Source organism: Diabrotica virgifera, chromosome 4 (assembly GCF_917563875.1).
Source record: "Diabrotica virgifera virgifera chromosome 4, PGI_DIABVI_V3a".
NCBI lineage: Eukaryota > Metazoa > Arthropoda > Insecta > Coleoptera > Chrysomelidae > Diabrotica > Diabrotica virgifera.
Window position 1 is genome coordinate 7,983,229 of NC_065446.1, and position 14,608 is coordinate 7,997,836.

Below are 14,608 nucleotides of genomic sequence, written 5' to 3' on the forward strand. Positions count from 1 at the left end.
ATAAACTATTTTAATGGAAAATGCAATTCTCTTGTTTCCTACAATGTAGAAACTTGAAACTTTTACAGATTGTAGCTAATTATATGAACTATATATTTATAATGTCACTTCTTACGTTAATTGTTTACGTTATGCTTCATAAATAAATAATAAAGTTTCAAATTTTTTGCCGATTCCGACTACTTTTCATGTTTGTACATCATGTTTATAAACATCCTAAGCGGCGAGGATTTTGAACGCTCATATCTTTGTTTATATAAACATCGACGCTTATTCGTGCCAAATTTCAATACGATACGAAACCAAACTTCAACCAAAACTCGAATTAAAAAAATTCGTGTTTTTAATATAGTCGTAAAAACAAGCGACAGAGACGTTTCGTGCTACAATGAACATTAGAATTCGTAATTCGAGAGAAATTAATAGGGTCTACACCGTGCAATAGCAGGTAAAGCATTAGAAGAGATCGAAGGACTGCGAAAATTGTAATAGGTGTAAGTAATAATTTTGATTTAAGAAATGTGTGAAGAAATGACAGAAAATGTACCGGGTGTCCCAATAAGAATGGCTCTCGGCCATATCTCAGGAACAGTTAATAGTAGAGCTTTGAAATAAAAAATTTTATAACAGAAGTTGCCTCAGGAAAAGCCTGGAAATTATTTTCATAATTGTGGGTCCACCGCTAGAGGGCATAATTGAATATCAAAAATAAAAAAATCTAAATTTTACAAAATTTTCCTAATGAAGGGGCACTGGAAATTCGATTATTGTATTCTTCATCAAATTCTGCGCATATTTGATTTAACAAGTTTAACTCTACCTTTGCAAATAAGATGTGGGGGTGAGTGGGAACCTTGTTATGAAAAAATGGCTGTAAGTCCGGTTCTGCTAAATCAAATTTTGAAAACTGGGTCTTGTTGAAGACAGATCCTTTTCTTCAATGTAAGCGTGATAATTTTGAACCATCCTAATAGGTAATAAGCCAGCTGGGAGGCGTTATTTAATTTTTTTCAGAAATCTAGTTTTCTTTGGAAAATATTAAATACAAACATGCATTTTTAATACCATATTACAAAATTAGACAAAATTAGCAACAGAATAGCGAAAACCGCATGTTAATACCTTTTTTCTATCTCGAGATATCTTACAAAACGTGTAAATTTAAAAACATAACTGTTACTGTCACCGGTAAACGAAATCCATTAAAAGTAGTGTGCTATGGAAACAACAAAGAAACATTTTCCAGCTGTCAACGTATATTAGGTCTTTTCAACGCTTCTCATTTGTTTCGAGCCTCGTTCATATCTCGTATATTAATATTATACACGGATTATACGGCATATGACAGAGGCTCGAAACAAATGAGAAGCGTTGAAAAGCCCTATTACAAAGAAATAAAAACAACTATTTAGTGATGACAGAAACGTTCAAATTTTTGCCCATCATTTTCGTTGCAAACATTTACTCTTTCAAGAGTAGATTGAACAGCAGTCTCAATTTCTGCTCTCGATATACTTTGAATGGCGTTTAGTATTCTCTGGATAATGTATTCTAGAGTAGTATATATGATGGCAACAATTTGAATATTTAGGTCGTCACAAAGTAGTTCTTTTTGTTCTGTATTATATTTAATTTTAATAGTTTTGCTTCTCTTTATATTGTTGTTTTAATTAATTATATTTTTATACGTTGACATCTGGAAAATGTTATTTTGTTTTTTTCCACAGCACACTACTTTTCATTAACTTAGTTTACCGGTGATAGTAACAGTTATGTATAAAATTTACACGTTTCTCGAGATATCTTGAGATAGAAAAAAGGTATCGACATGCGGTTCTCGCTATTCTATTGCTAATTTAATCTAATTTTATAAAGTATGATTAAAAATGCATACTTATATTTAATATTTTCCAAAGTAAACTAGATTTCTGAAAAAAATTAAATAACGCCTCCTAGCTGGCTTATTACTTATTAGGATGGTTCACAATTATCACGCTTACATTGAAGAAAAAGATCTGTCTTCAATAAGACCCAGTTTTCAAAATTTGATTTAGCAGAACCGGACTTACAGCCATTTTTTCATAACAAGGTTCCCACTCACCCCCACCTCTTATTTGCAAAGGTAGAGTTAAACTTGTTAAATCAAATATGCGCAGAATTTGATGAAGAATACAATAATCGGATTTCCAGTGCCCCTTCATTAGGAAAATTTTGTAAAATTTAGATTTTTTTATTTTTGATATTCAATTACGCCCTCTAGCGGTGGACCCACAATTATGAAAATAATTTCCAGGCTTTTCCTGAGGCAACTTTTGTTATAAAATTTTTTATTTCAAAGCTCTACTATAAAAGGTTCCTGAGATATGGCCGAGAGCCATTCTTATTGGGACACCCGGTACAATGTATGTATCAAATGTTGAAATAAATGCAAAAAATATGTCTATCACACATCCTTTTTTTTAAACATGACGATATATTTTAATGTTTGAAAGTGCAAGACTAAAAAGTAAAAAATAAAAAAATATGGAAAACAAACTTAAGAAACGCCTTTCTTTAGTTACGAGTGACTAAAATTAACTAATAAAAAAAAACAACTAAAAAGCAAAAAATAAAAAAAATTCAAACTCGAAAGATTATTCGAAAAAAACTGTTATAGACAGATTAAATATACAAAAATTTTACACATTCGTTAAAAAAATGAAAAAATCTAACACATTCGTTAAAGAAAAGCGTGGGGCGCGTCTTCATCGAATATTTAATTGGAATATTTAATTTCGTGCTTCTTTTCTTTAACGAATGTGTTAAATTTTGTTCAACGTTTTAACGAATGTGTGAGGTTTTTGTATATTTAGTCCAAGTTTCCTTCGAGTTTGAATGTTTTTAATTTTTGCTTTTTAGTTGATTTTTTTATATTTGTAATTTTAGTCACTCGTAACTAAAAAAAATGAATGTTTGTGTACTTTGTACGCACGTAAGAAGATATTCTTCTATTATATAGGTAATTTAAACGAAGTAAATATACTTAACAGGTTATTTGTATTTTATTTAAAAATTAAACTAACTTTCTTATCCCCCTTTTTCAAAAAATTTTTATTAAAATAATGAAAAATAAAAAAAAGTATGAACCGTCCAGGATTAGAACCCGCGACCTTCCGTGTGCTTCCGTTCTCTGTCCCACCGCTCTGCCAACTACGCCATCGAGCCACTTGAATTGACACGTAAGTTTCGGATATAATTACACAACACGGCGACAAACTGTAAAAATGTTATCCCTAAATATTTTATTATTTTACTACAGGGAAACACAAATCCAAAAACACAAGAATTATAATAAATAATACATTTCCTAAAACCACTAATATATTCTTTTAATGACTTATTTGCACGGTTACAGATACATACATACCTATCTTGAAAGATTAGCAATGAACTACATACTGTCAGAACTACATACTGTCAGTGTGCGCAGGCGCGTGGTTGATGTACAATTTTACCCTCAATCGATTCGCCGCTAAAGAAGAATATCTTCAAAAAAAAACAAATGTTTCTTAAAAATGTTTTTCCATATTTTTTTATTCTTTGTGTATTTTAATTTAGGACACGAAATACTGTAATTTGATATCACCAACCTCATTTTAAGTCGATTTAAAACTATTCAAAAATGTTTTTAATTTTGTCATAGATATGTAACTCCAACTTTGACAAATTGTGACAACGTGGTAAAACGCATAAATTAATATGTAAATGACAACAGTGTAGTGTTCTAAGTGTATAAAAGACATAAATAAATCAAATTATAGAACACATTTTAAAATTTTCTTAAAAATCTTCCCTTTTCTCCATGTAACTCGAAAATGATAAACAGATACAGTAATTAAAGAAAAAGTTGTTATCTGAAACAACCCTAATTTTTGCACTGTTTTTTTTCGTATCTTTTATCATTTTCCAGTTACATGGAGAAAAAGGAAGATTTTCACGAAAATTTAAAAATGCGCTCTACAATATGATCTGATTTTTTTCAAAAACCATTCATTTTAAACCCGTCCAACTTTTTGAGCATAGAAACAACACTATAATAAAAGGTACTGTAGCAGGAAAACGATCGATTTAAATTAAAATATATCAGTCATCAATTTTTTTGCTCTATATCTCGCATAATCTAAAGAACCCGTACCGCACACATGGCGCGAAGTGTTCGGCGCGCGCATATGTATACGTACCTTTATGTACACTGTGTTAAACAAGCCTACTATAATGTTTCGTCATTTATTCAAAATATTGATGTCAAAATATTAACAAACTTCTACTTTTATCTTTCTTTTTTATTTATTACGATATAATTTAACAACATTCTAAATTATTTGATTAGCAGTATTACAAATACCATTTGTTTTATTTTTTAAATTTCTTTTTAGCATTTAGCATCTTTTTTAGCATTTTAAAAAAGTTTTGATGATTTTTCGTCGAAAAGTGCATAATTTTTTGGTTATTTTACGTTGAAATATTCGATTTGAAATTTGACAAATAAGACTCTACTTTTCATCAGCTCCAGCACTGCTTATACTGGGTCTACATACTTCATACACGCACATTTTTTTTTTTACTTTTGTATGTGCTATATTTTTCCTAAGAATATTTTAGCAAAAGTAATAGAAGTAAAAAATGAAAAATGATCTTTTTTATATTGTCGTAATCTATTTTTGTAGTAACTACTTCCCAAAACAACATAAATATCTGTAAATCTGTTTTAATTAATTGGTCGCTATAAAGGGGCCTATTTCTTATGACCGCCTAGGGCCCCATGATGCCTTAAACCGTCACTGTAAGTCTCACAAAATAAAAAGACTGAAAGAAATAGATACACGCGCAGGGCAAATTACGCATTAGATATTCTAAAATTTTATAAAATGCAAGAATGTAAATAAAATACATAAACCATATCGTATATTACTATAAATTGCTTAGGTATATACGAAGATTCAATATCTAACTGTGTTTATTGACAGGTTTTATTAAAGTTTACTACTAAAATCCAAACAACAGATACTCCATGTTATTTGTAAATGAGTTCCTGGCCTAACCATCTGAAACATTGTCCAGATCGAAGCACTCACTCACTAGATGGCTGGGCAAGCGCCACTTATCAACTTAATGAGACCTGCTAAATTGCTAAATTTCCATTACAGCTTAATCCAGATAACAGAGACAACATTACGGATGAGCTAATTTAAAAAGGAAAAAAGGAAAAGGTTTTCAATGGAAAAATTACCTAAAAGTTTACTGTCAAAAAGTTAGCAACAAAAATCAATTATATTTTGTTTATTTTACGGTTAATATTATATTAATAAGACAAGAATACTTATAGATAAAAACAAGAGTATGAAAGTGTTAAAACCTCTAAATAGCAAAAGCCAACAACAAATACACCAAATAAAAATGGAATCATTATAAACGACAGAAATCAGATAATAAACGTTATCAACATATCTTGCGTTTTTAGATAATCATCAAGAGCATAAAAGTGTAATCGTCAGTGAATATTATATGATTATCTTCAGATAATCACAAATTACTTTTCCACTTACTCTTTTAGAACTTATTAGTTTTAGAACTTTATATACTTGTTCTAGATATATTCTAAATAAGGTGACCTACACTACGTATATATTTTCAGGATTGTTACCGAGAGTTCACAAAAAGTAATGAATGACTTAAACAACTCACAGTATTCTCTCATCTCCTTGACGATCCCGCGTAACTGTTGTCACCTCTGGTCCTACCCTAATTGTGTCTATTTTGTGGCCTTCTCTTTTCAGAAATCCTTCTGTTATCATACCGACCTTCTGGCATGTGTAGCAATGAATGGTGCTATCTATTACATTCTGCACATCTATGAGAAGAATAACAAGGTAGGTACATATTTCCTTTTTGGTATAGTAGGTATCCATTGAAAAAATGATTTATTGAAAGCTACTGATTCATACGCTGGACGTAACTTACGTACTAAAGTTGTTGGTTAGGTAAATATTCAAGATAGACTGCGGTTCAAAAGCGTCCGGACCACTAATTTATAATGCTTAGAAATAATCTACAACTCATCGAAATCATAAGAAATTAGGAGTTAAGCTTAATGTGAGATTACAAATTAAGGGATTAATTTGTGATTGAACAAGAAGCCTTCGAAATGGTGATGATCAACATCGGATAATTCTTTTATGGCACGTGAAGAAAATTTCAAGTATATTACTATAAAATTGATTGCGATGACGTGTTTTTGTGAAAGGGCAGAGTGCATAACGTGAAACAGTTTATCACATTTGACTGAGAGGTCGTACAATTTCAAATATAAAGTGTCTAACTATCTGTCCAAATATTGTATTTATTCCAACGATTGAAAGTAGACTCAAGCAATCCAACAAAATCGATTGAAGTAAATGTACCCAATTCCAAAAGTTAAATTTAGAGACCGAGTCACGTCAATTTTAAAAATTCATTCGGATTCTGACTGTCATTTTGAGATGCAGATATCACAATAGTTTTTATCTGTGACACATTTCTTCCAAACACTAAGATTTAAAATCTTGTTTTCCTGGATAAAGCCGCTAAGGAGACGGTTCGACGGCTAAAAATTTTATTAAGTGCAGTTCAAAGTGCAAAGTTAATATAGGTCGTTTGTCGGAAAAGTTTTTCAATCTTGCTTAAGATGGTTACTGTTGAAATCTAATCCAAATACAATTTTTTTGGATAAATATCTACGTGTAAAAGAGTCTTTTGGATTTTTGTAGAAAGAACTTTGTTTGGGAGAGTTTTTATGTGAATAAAACAAACGAGAACTGTAAGCTTGGTATCTTCATTATCATTCAAACTAACGAGGGAAAAATATTTAAAAAAGGAAGTTTCATCTAAAATCTAAAACGTCTCAAGAAGTACAAAAGGAGTATGGTTCTTCAACGATTTTCTTGTGGCACGTCGATTATAAAATATTTTTAATCATAAATTATTGTTAACTCCGACAAATTTAGTAATTAATTTAAAGGAATAAAATAAAAGAGTTTTGTGTTATAATTTTTTACCCTAATGTTAACTCTTAATTTACAAATACTGAAACGATCCCTGCAGTCAATTGACAGTGAAACAACTTTTAATTTATATATTTTTCCTCGTTGAATGTAATGTTCTTCTTCTTCATGTACCATGTCCTTTCAGAACGTTGGTTACCATCATAGTTATCTCAATTTTATTCACTGCCACCCGAAATAGTATCAATACCATACCGATCTCGTAAGTTCTTCAACTATGAAGTCCTTCTTCGTCCTGGGCTGCGTTTGCCTGCTATTTTCACTTGTATAATATTTTGTAGCTCCTATATTTGGGACATCTCATTACATGTCTGAAATACTCCAGCTTTCTCTCTCTGATGCTTTTAACAATCTCAGTAATCTTACTGAGACGTTCTAGTAATGTGGAATTTCGAATCATCTCCACCCAAGAAACTGTTAAAATCCTTCTATAGCACCTCATTTCGAAATCCTCAAGGCGATTTAGATAAAGTTTATCTATAGTCCAAGACTCGACACTATAAAATAAGACCGAGAGCACGTAGCAGCGAAGTAGGCGAATCCTCAACGTCACTTTTAGGTGTCTGTTACCTTGGACATAGTTCCAAATCGGCTCTGGCCTGTTATATTCTGGATGAAATTCACTGCGTCTATCTGCGTTACAAAATAAGTCATATCTAAGGTAAACAATTTGATTAACTTGGTTAAGTCTGGAAGTTACGATTACTTCTCTACAAAATGAACTTTTGGATCATTTTAACTTATAGAATCAGCCTAAATACGATAAGGAGAAGACTTGCTGTAAACGAACTGGATCCCGATTTTCAACCCTTCGCTCCGTTATCGATCATTCGCTATCTGTACACCCTACAGATACAGATAGCGAATGATCGATAACGAAGCAAAGGGTCAAAAATCGGGGTCCTGGTCCCTGGAAGTCACCCACAGGCCCTTTATTGACCAGATATCATAGAAGGCAAAGATTGCATTTTGCTCGTGAACATGTTGTTTGGAATAATGACGATTGGGGAAGAATATTGTTCACCGATGAATGCAGGTACTGTCTTTTTACTGGCAGGCAGACGGAACAGAGTGTACACAGTTCTGGGGAACGCTACGCACAGTGAAACGCTGTAGGGACTACATAGTATGGTAGCGGCTCGGTAATACTGCGAGGTCGGATTAATTTGGAGGCTTCTACGGAGTTAGTTAGAATAGATCCCGGGCAGCTTACATCACACATGTACATTACAGACATTTTAGAAGAGCATGTCTTGCCATTTACAACATTCATTGGGGATAATTTCATGCTTATGCAAGATAAATCCAGACCACGCATTGCAAAAATTGTGCAGCAATATCCTCAGGAGGTTGGGATTCCTGCCATGGTTTGGCCCGCGAGAAGTATCGATCTCAACACAATAGAACATGTTTTTTGGACATCATAAGGAGATGACTATGACAACTACCTAATGCACCAAACATATTATTGGATCAAGTGGTTTTGCGATTATAGGGGACTCAAGATAGGATGAAAACACGCATTGTTTCGGAAAAATTCAAACAAGACTATTTTTCTAAAACTTTTTTTGTTATATACTCGTAGTTTATATACATGTTCTAATAGTAAAAAGTTCTACTCACAGATTTTGCCGCTAATTGTTTAAACAATAACAATAAATATTTTTAAATGTGTCGTTGAATTCATAATTTTACTTTGATCAAATATGTTTTAATTTTATTTTTGATTATGCTGAATCCGAATATGGTATTACAATTTGAAAATTCTTATACATAAGCTCTTATACAATAGGTCTACGTAGCTAGGAACCATATGGGAAAATTTTTTATTATCAATTCTATGAAAAAAAGTTATTCTTAATAAAATACTCTTTATAGTCTAACATCTAAACCTCAACCATCAGATATCAAATTTTATCAATTTTATACGAGGTATGTCAAAAATATGAATTTCGTTAAAGAGTATCTTTATATTCTCGAATATCAAAAATTGTTATTATGGAAAGTTGTTTGGAATTAAAAACTATCTTTTTATATACAATTACATCCTTCTAATTGAATTTCAATTTTTTTCTCAATTTACGGATACCCATCATAATTCTATTACAATTATGATAACTATTTTATTATCAATTTTAAGAAAAAAAGATATTCTTCATAAAATTTTTTAGGTAAACACTAATGATGATTGGTCAACCAATCGAAAAAATGTTACATCGTAAGCTTTAAAAAATCACCTATATAATTGGAATAAATCTGTTCATATTTGAGTAATACCGTCTTAAAGTGGTAGTAATTCTGTAAAACTACGAAGTTTTCTAAAATTACATTTTTTGAGACGTGTCGTATCATTTAAATTCAATTTTTGAGATTTTTTTGAATAAAACATCGTTTAGCAAGGTATCTGAAAGGTAAGTTGTGCAAATTTGAGAGTTATATATGTAAAATTTTATTAGCTACACATTTTTAAATAATTTTTAAACAAAATTCATGTAAGTCTCACTTTCCTCCCACACCGTACTTTTCCCTATACATTTTATTTCTTTTTATTATAATCATAAGATAGCTTAAATGTTCTTCTTTCATGTTCATTTTGTAAAATTTCATTTGATTCATTACTTAAAGGATTACATTAAAATAACTCAACCATGCACTTCGCCGAACGCTAGTTTACAGTGCGTCAATGTGTGAGTGAGAAGGGTGACTTTAGCGTTATAAATAAAAAAATATAGAATCTACAGATTTAATTTTAGAAAGATATGTTTACAACGTATTTTTGTAAAATTTCCTGAATTTTTCAATTGCCAAGTTAGTTTTTTTCTAAAATTTATATTTTCGGAGTTATTTAAAAAAAATCTAATTTCGCAGTTCATTTGTTTAATAAAAAATTAAGCACTCACTTCTCGAGTAGAAATTTTTGGTATGTTGTTTATTAAACATTTCTTAATGAAATTACAAAAAGTTCTATCTTGTTCGATTTTTTCCGAAGTGAAAATATATATGCACTCCTCTATTAGTTGGAATTTGGAACTAAGTTGATCAAGATGAAATAAGAATGGCAATGTTTCTCGGTGACAGTAACTTTCAGTATGAGAGATCGTTGTCAATCAGTAATAAATAATGTCAAACCGTTCTGACGTTTGAAACCTGTAACCTGTTCCACAATTAAAACTTTCCTTGTTCCAGTGTTCCCGTACATCAAAGTTTGTCCGACTAGACACCGTTAAGCTATTAACAAATTTTCAGTTTGCTATTAATAAACTTTTTTTGGTACGCGGGATCCAGGCCTAATAGCAAATTTCGTAATAGGCCTAATAGCGTAAATTATCTGAATAATAGATAAGTCTACAAAACAAGTCTCACTAAGGTAATATAATATCATTGTGGTGCTCGAGTTGTTTCCCTTTTGTAGCAGGAAAGATCTATCATCATCAATTTCGTTTACATAATCCTGTACCAATTATCAACATCTACTAACTTTGAATATGTAATCTAACATATCTCAAAGTTAGCAACTAATAATAACGCCCTTTGTAATACACAATTGGATATAATTGAAAACTGTCTGTAAAGCTGACCGAAACCACTACATTAATCTGAAACTGAGGATGGACCAACTTTAGAGTTTCACTGGTCAAAATCAATAAGTCGATAGTTTGGTCCAGTTAGAGGAAGTAAATTCCAGTATTTATTTAACAATTAGTGTTACTATTACCTAACAGGTCAGTGTATGCCTTTTGAAATTGGTGTTGAAGTATAGGGCAATTATAAAGCTGTTTTGTATTAGGAAGATTTCAAAATGTACAGCTATATACAAAATTTATCTCAAATTTAAATTATACAGAGACAATGTGGAATACGTTGAAGATTTATAAAAAAAATATTTTGAATTTTTCCTTAGTAAATTACAATACAAAATAGCCTTAATATACAGTAAGCGCCATGCTACTAGATACATGGGTAGGTACCTAATTGCTATGCTTATGGGCTAATTCGGTCCGTTCTCAGATGTGACTTTTATCTCTGTCATGTTACTGTCAAGAAACTATTTAAAATTAAAATAATTGTTTTCCGTGCAAAAAATACATTAATTAATAATATTGTTACTCTGCTTTAAAATAACTTTATTCAAACACCAGAAATATTACAATACTTTAAAACTTTTACAACTTTAACAACATGACAACTATAAGCGTCAAATACAGCTGAGCTATTAATTGTCAACTTTCTATGTTAATATTCAATTTCTATACATTTTCTGACGTTCTAAACGTCACTAGACATAAAAATAAACATTGCAAGTGAAAGGTCCAGGACTGTGATAGCTCAATGTTCCTATGTGTCTAGTAGTGTGATGGTTACTGTATACAATACATAGAATTACTAAAACACGCTAATATGCTCACCCTCTATTAAGATAGGATCTAAATAAAATTTAATAAAACCGGACTGCAAACAAGTGTTTTAGAATATAAAATACTCGCTTACTTCTGACTTAGAAATCCCTAGCAAATTTGTAACAATGCAACTTTTCGTACAACGGAATTCTCAATTCCTACTAAAAACGACCAATTATTAGAAATAATATAAGTAATCCATTCACTCACTAAATTTTAAAGAACTGTTACACAAAGCTAACATGTCAAAGAAAAAAAGGGATATTGTGCCGAGGTGTCCTTCTGCCCTGGGGGTGAGTTTCACCCCTTTTATGGGTTGAAAAAATAAATGTTCAAAATAAGTCCGGAAATAGACAAACTGACTAATTCTAAGCAAATTTTGTTCTATAGCGATTTTTCACTAAGTCAATACTTTTCGAGCTATTTGCGAGTAAACATGTTCATTTTTCAACAAAAAAAAACACGTTTTTAGACTAGGGATGACGGTTTTTGACAAAACACCGATTTTCGGTTATACCGTTTTTTTTTGCTTACGGTTTAACCTGGCGGTTATAACCGGCCCAAAAAACCGGTTTTTGGAAAAACCGGCTTTCGGTTTTTTTAAACCAATAGGTTGCAAAGTTACATTTACAGTACACTTTAGTTTGCGATACTCCATTTGACTCGATATCAATATGATCAAAATTAGTACTATCGAAAGAACATGTATTACTTTTAACACGTTTGTATATTTGTAGAATGGGTACATTTTAACTCATTTAATACTTCTTGTATGAGTGTATCGTTTTGAAAACGTAGCGAAATTCTTGGAGATTCGTATTCGTAAGTAATCAGTAATTCGATATTCATAGTCAGAGCATTATCTTTGGTAATCAGAAAAAGTCATTCACCCACTTTCAATGTCAAGAGTTAAGTGTGAAAAATAGATGATATTTGCGTCTAATTCAACCAGATCACTTCTTATGTAAATATTGTGATTACAAATACCTTTTTAAGGAAATATTATAATAAAACTTAATAATTGTTTCTGGCTGATGTGAGATTGCACTTTCAGTTTGCTTCTTTATTTTGTAAAATAAAATAAAATTTGAATTATGGTTTTGTTTGGAATAATTGCTTGAGAATAATAATTATGATTGGGATCCAAAATAATACCTAACGTAATCCTAATCACCTTAAAAACCTAATAACCGGTTTTTACTTGAAAAAGAAAAAACCGGTTATAACTGGGACACAAAAACAACCAGTAGAACCGGTTATTGCGAAGTAAAAAAACCGGTTTTATGTTTAAACCGGTAGGTTTTTCCCATCCCTATTTTAGACGCGCTTTCGCAAATAACTCAAACAGTAAGTATTTTATCGAAACAAATAAACTTAGCAAAAATATAGATTATAAAAAAATTTAAAAAATGGTGTATGTATGAGGTATCTAGACCTAGTAGAAGCAGAGTCGTAGCTAATGAAAAATAGGTTGAAATTCGTCAAAACTAAGCAAGTTACACTCAAAATAAAGTTGGTCTCTTGTTTTTTGGTAAAAAAATTCGTGAAAATCACCCCCAAATTAGCAACTCAAATGAAATAATTAATCGTTACCGTTTCACAAGTTGCTTTACTCGTGTATGTATTGTTTATATTTTACCTATGCAAACGTTAAACCTATAAATATAATTATGATCAAAAATTAAACTTACCTCTATGCCTATTTGTCTGTTTGTCAAACATAAGCATTGCATCTTCAATCTGAAACGAAAATTAAAATTAATACTAATTAGTTAATGATTATTACTGATGAGCTAAGAATGTAGCACTTTATAAATTAATACTACACTCAACTGCACAAAATGCTGCCACCCAAAATTTTTGAATAAGTTTGACAATTTATAACTTTATTATTTGTACTCCGATTTTTAAGATTCTTAAATCAGTTTATAGGTACATGTTTTGGTGTCGTTTGTTATTATTTCGGTAACAAAAATTTTTTGCTTAGATGGATTTACACGGAGGTGAATGGAAGCGTTGTGTTTTCTCCTAATTTTCTCCTCCTAAAAAATTCTGTGGAAAAATTGGAGTGCTGATTTTGTTACATACTCCTTTTGTATTATCCTGGAGATATTCCTAAGATTTTGCTTTTTGAATTACCCAAATATCTATTTTCTTGTAAGCGCTGTACAATTTTTTGTAAATAAAAGCACTGATTGACTCAAACATACAGTCGAAAAAATAAAAGAATACCCATGAACGATCAGATCAATCACTTATTTTGTATTTGCTGTCTTTTTCTATAAATAACAAACGTTTGTTATAGAAATAGACAGCAGATACAAAATAAGTGATTGATGTGATCGTTCATGGGTATTCTTTTATTTTTTCGACTGTAAATATCTTAAATAGAGGTTCGATTGATAAGATTAGAATGGCTCACATGCAGCCCAGATCTCAATCCTATTGAGCATTTATGGGATGAATTAAAAACAGTTATTTGCCGTCATCCTGGGCCTCCAGAAAATTCAGAAAATTGGGTACAATTATGGAAATGGTACAGGAATATCGGGCTATTTCCCAGGCAAGGATAACACATCTTTATTCGATGCCGAGCAGATTGCGAGCAGTCGTTGCTGCGAGAGGTAGACATACCCGCTATTGAATTGTTTTATTTTGTTGTTAATTTTGTTTTGTGTTGTTAATTTTAGTGCGTTTGATATTTTTAATTAAGTGAACCTTTAAAGCAGTGATTTTATTTACAGCTATTAAAAGAAAAGAAATCTTCGTATAATTCAAAAAACAAAATCTTAGTGATACCTCCAGGATAATAGAAAAAGAGTATGAAACAAAATCGGTCATTCAATTTTTCCACAGAATTTTTTAAAATTAGGAGAAAATACAACGCTTCCATTCACCTCACCCCCGTATAATGCCATCTCAACAATTTTTTTTGTTACCAGAATAATAACAAAAAATGTCAATACATGTAACTACAAACTGAGGCAAGAGTCTTGAAAATCGGAGTACAAATAATAACGTTATAAAGTGTCAAACTTAATCAAAAATTTTTAGTGGCGGAATTTTGTGCCGGTGAGTGTACAACGTTTCTTGGATACTGACTTGTGCCATGAGACAAATGATATAATTACA

General features: G+C 31.1%; 1 protein-coding gene across 5 annotated transcripts in view; it reads right to left on the reverse strand.

Annotated features, from left to right (window-relative positions):
- LOC126882898 (RNA-binding protein Musashi homolog Rbp6) overlaps positions 1 to 14,608 on the reverse strand; it is a 1,676,353-nt gene that overhangs the window by 439,620 nt on the left and 1,222,125 nt on the right. For all 5 annotated transcript variants that reach the window (XM_050647970.1, XM_050647972.1, XM_050647971.1 and 2 more), the window contains one exon: positions 13,168 to 13,216. In XM_050647970.1, coding sequence (XP_050503927.1) covers positions 13,168 to 13,216 — 49 coding nt within the window. The remainder of the gene's footprint in view (positions 1 to 13,167; positions 13,217 to 14,608) is intronic.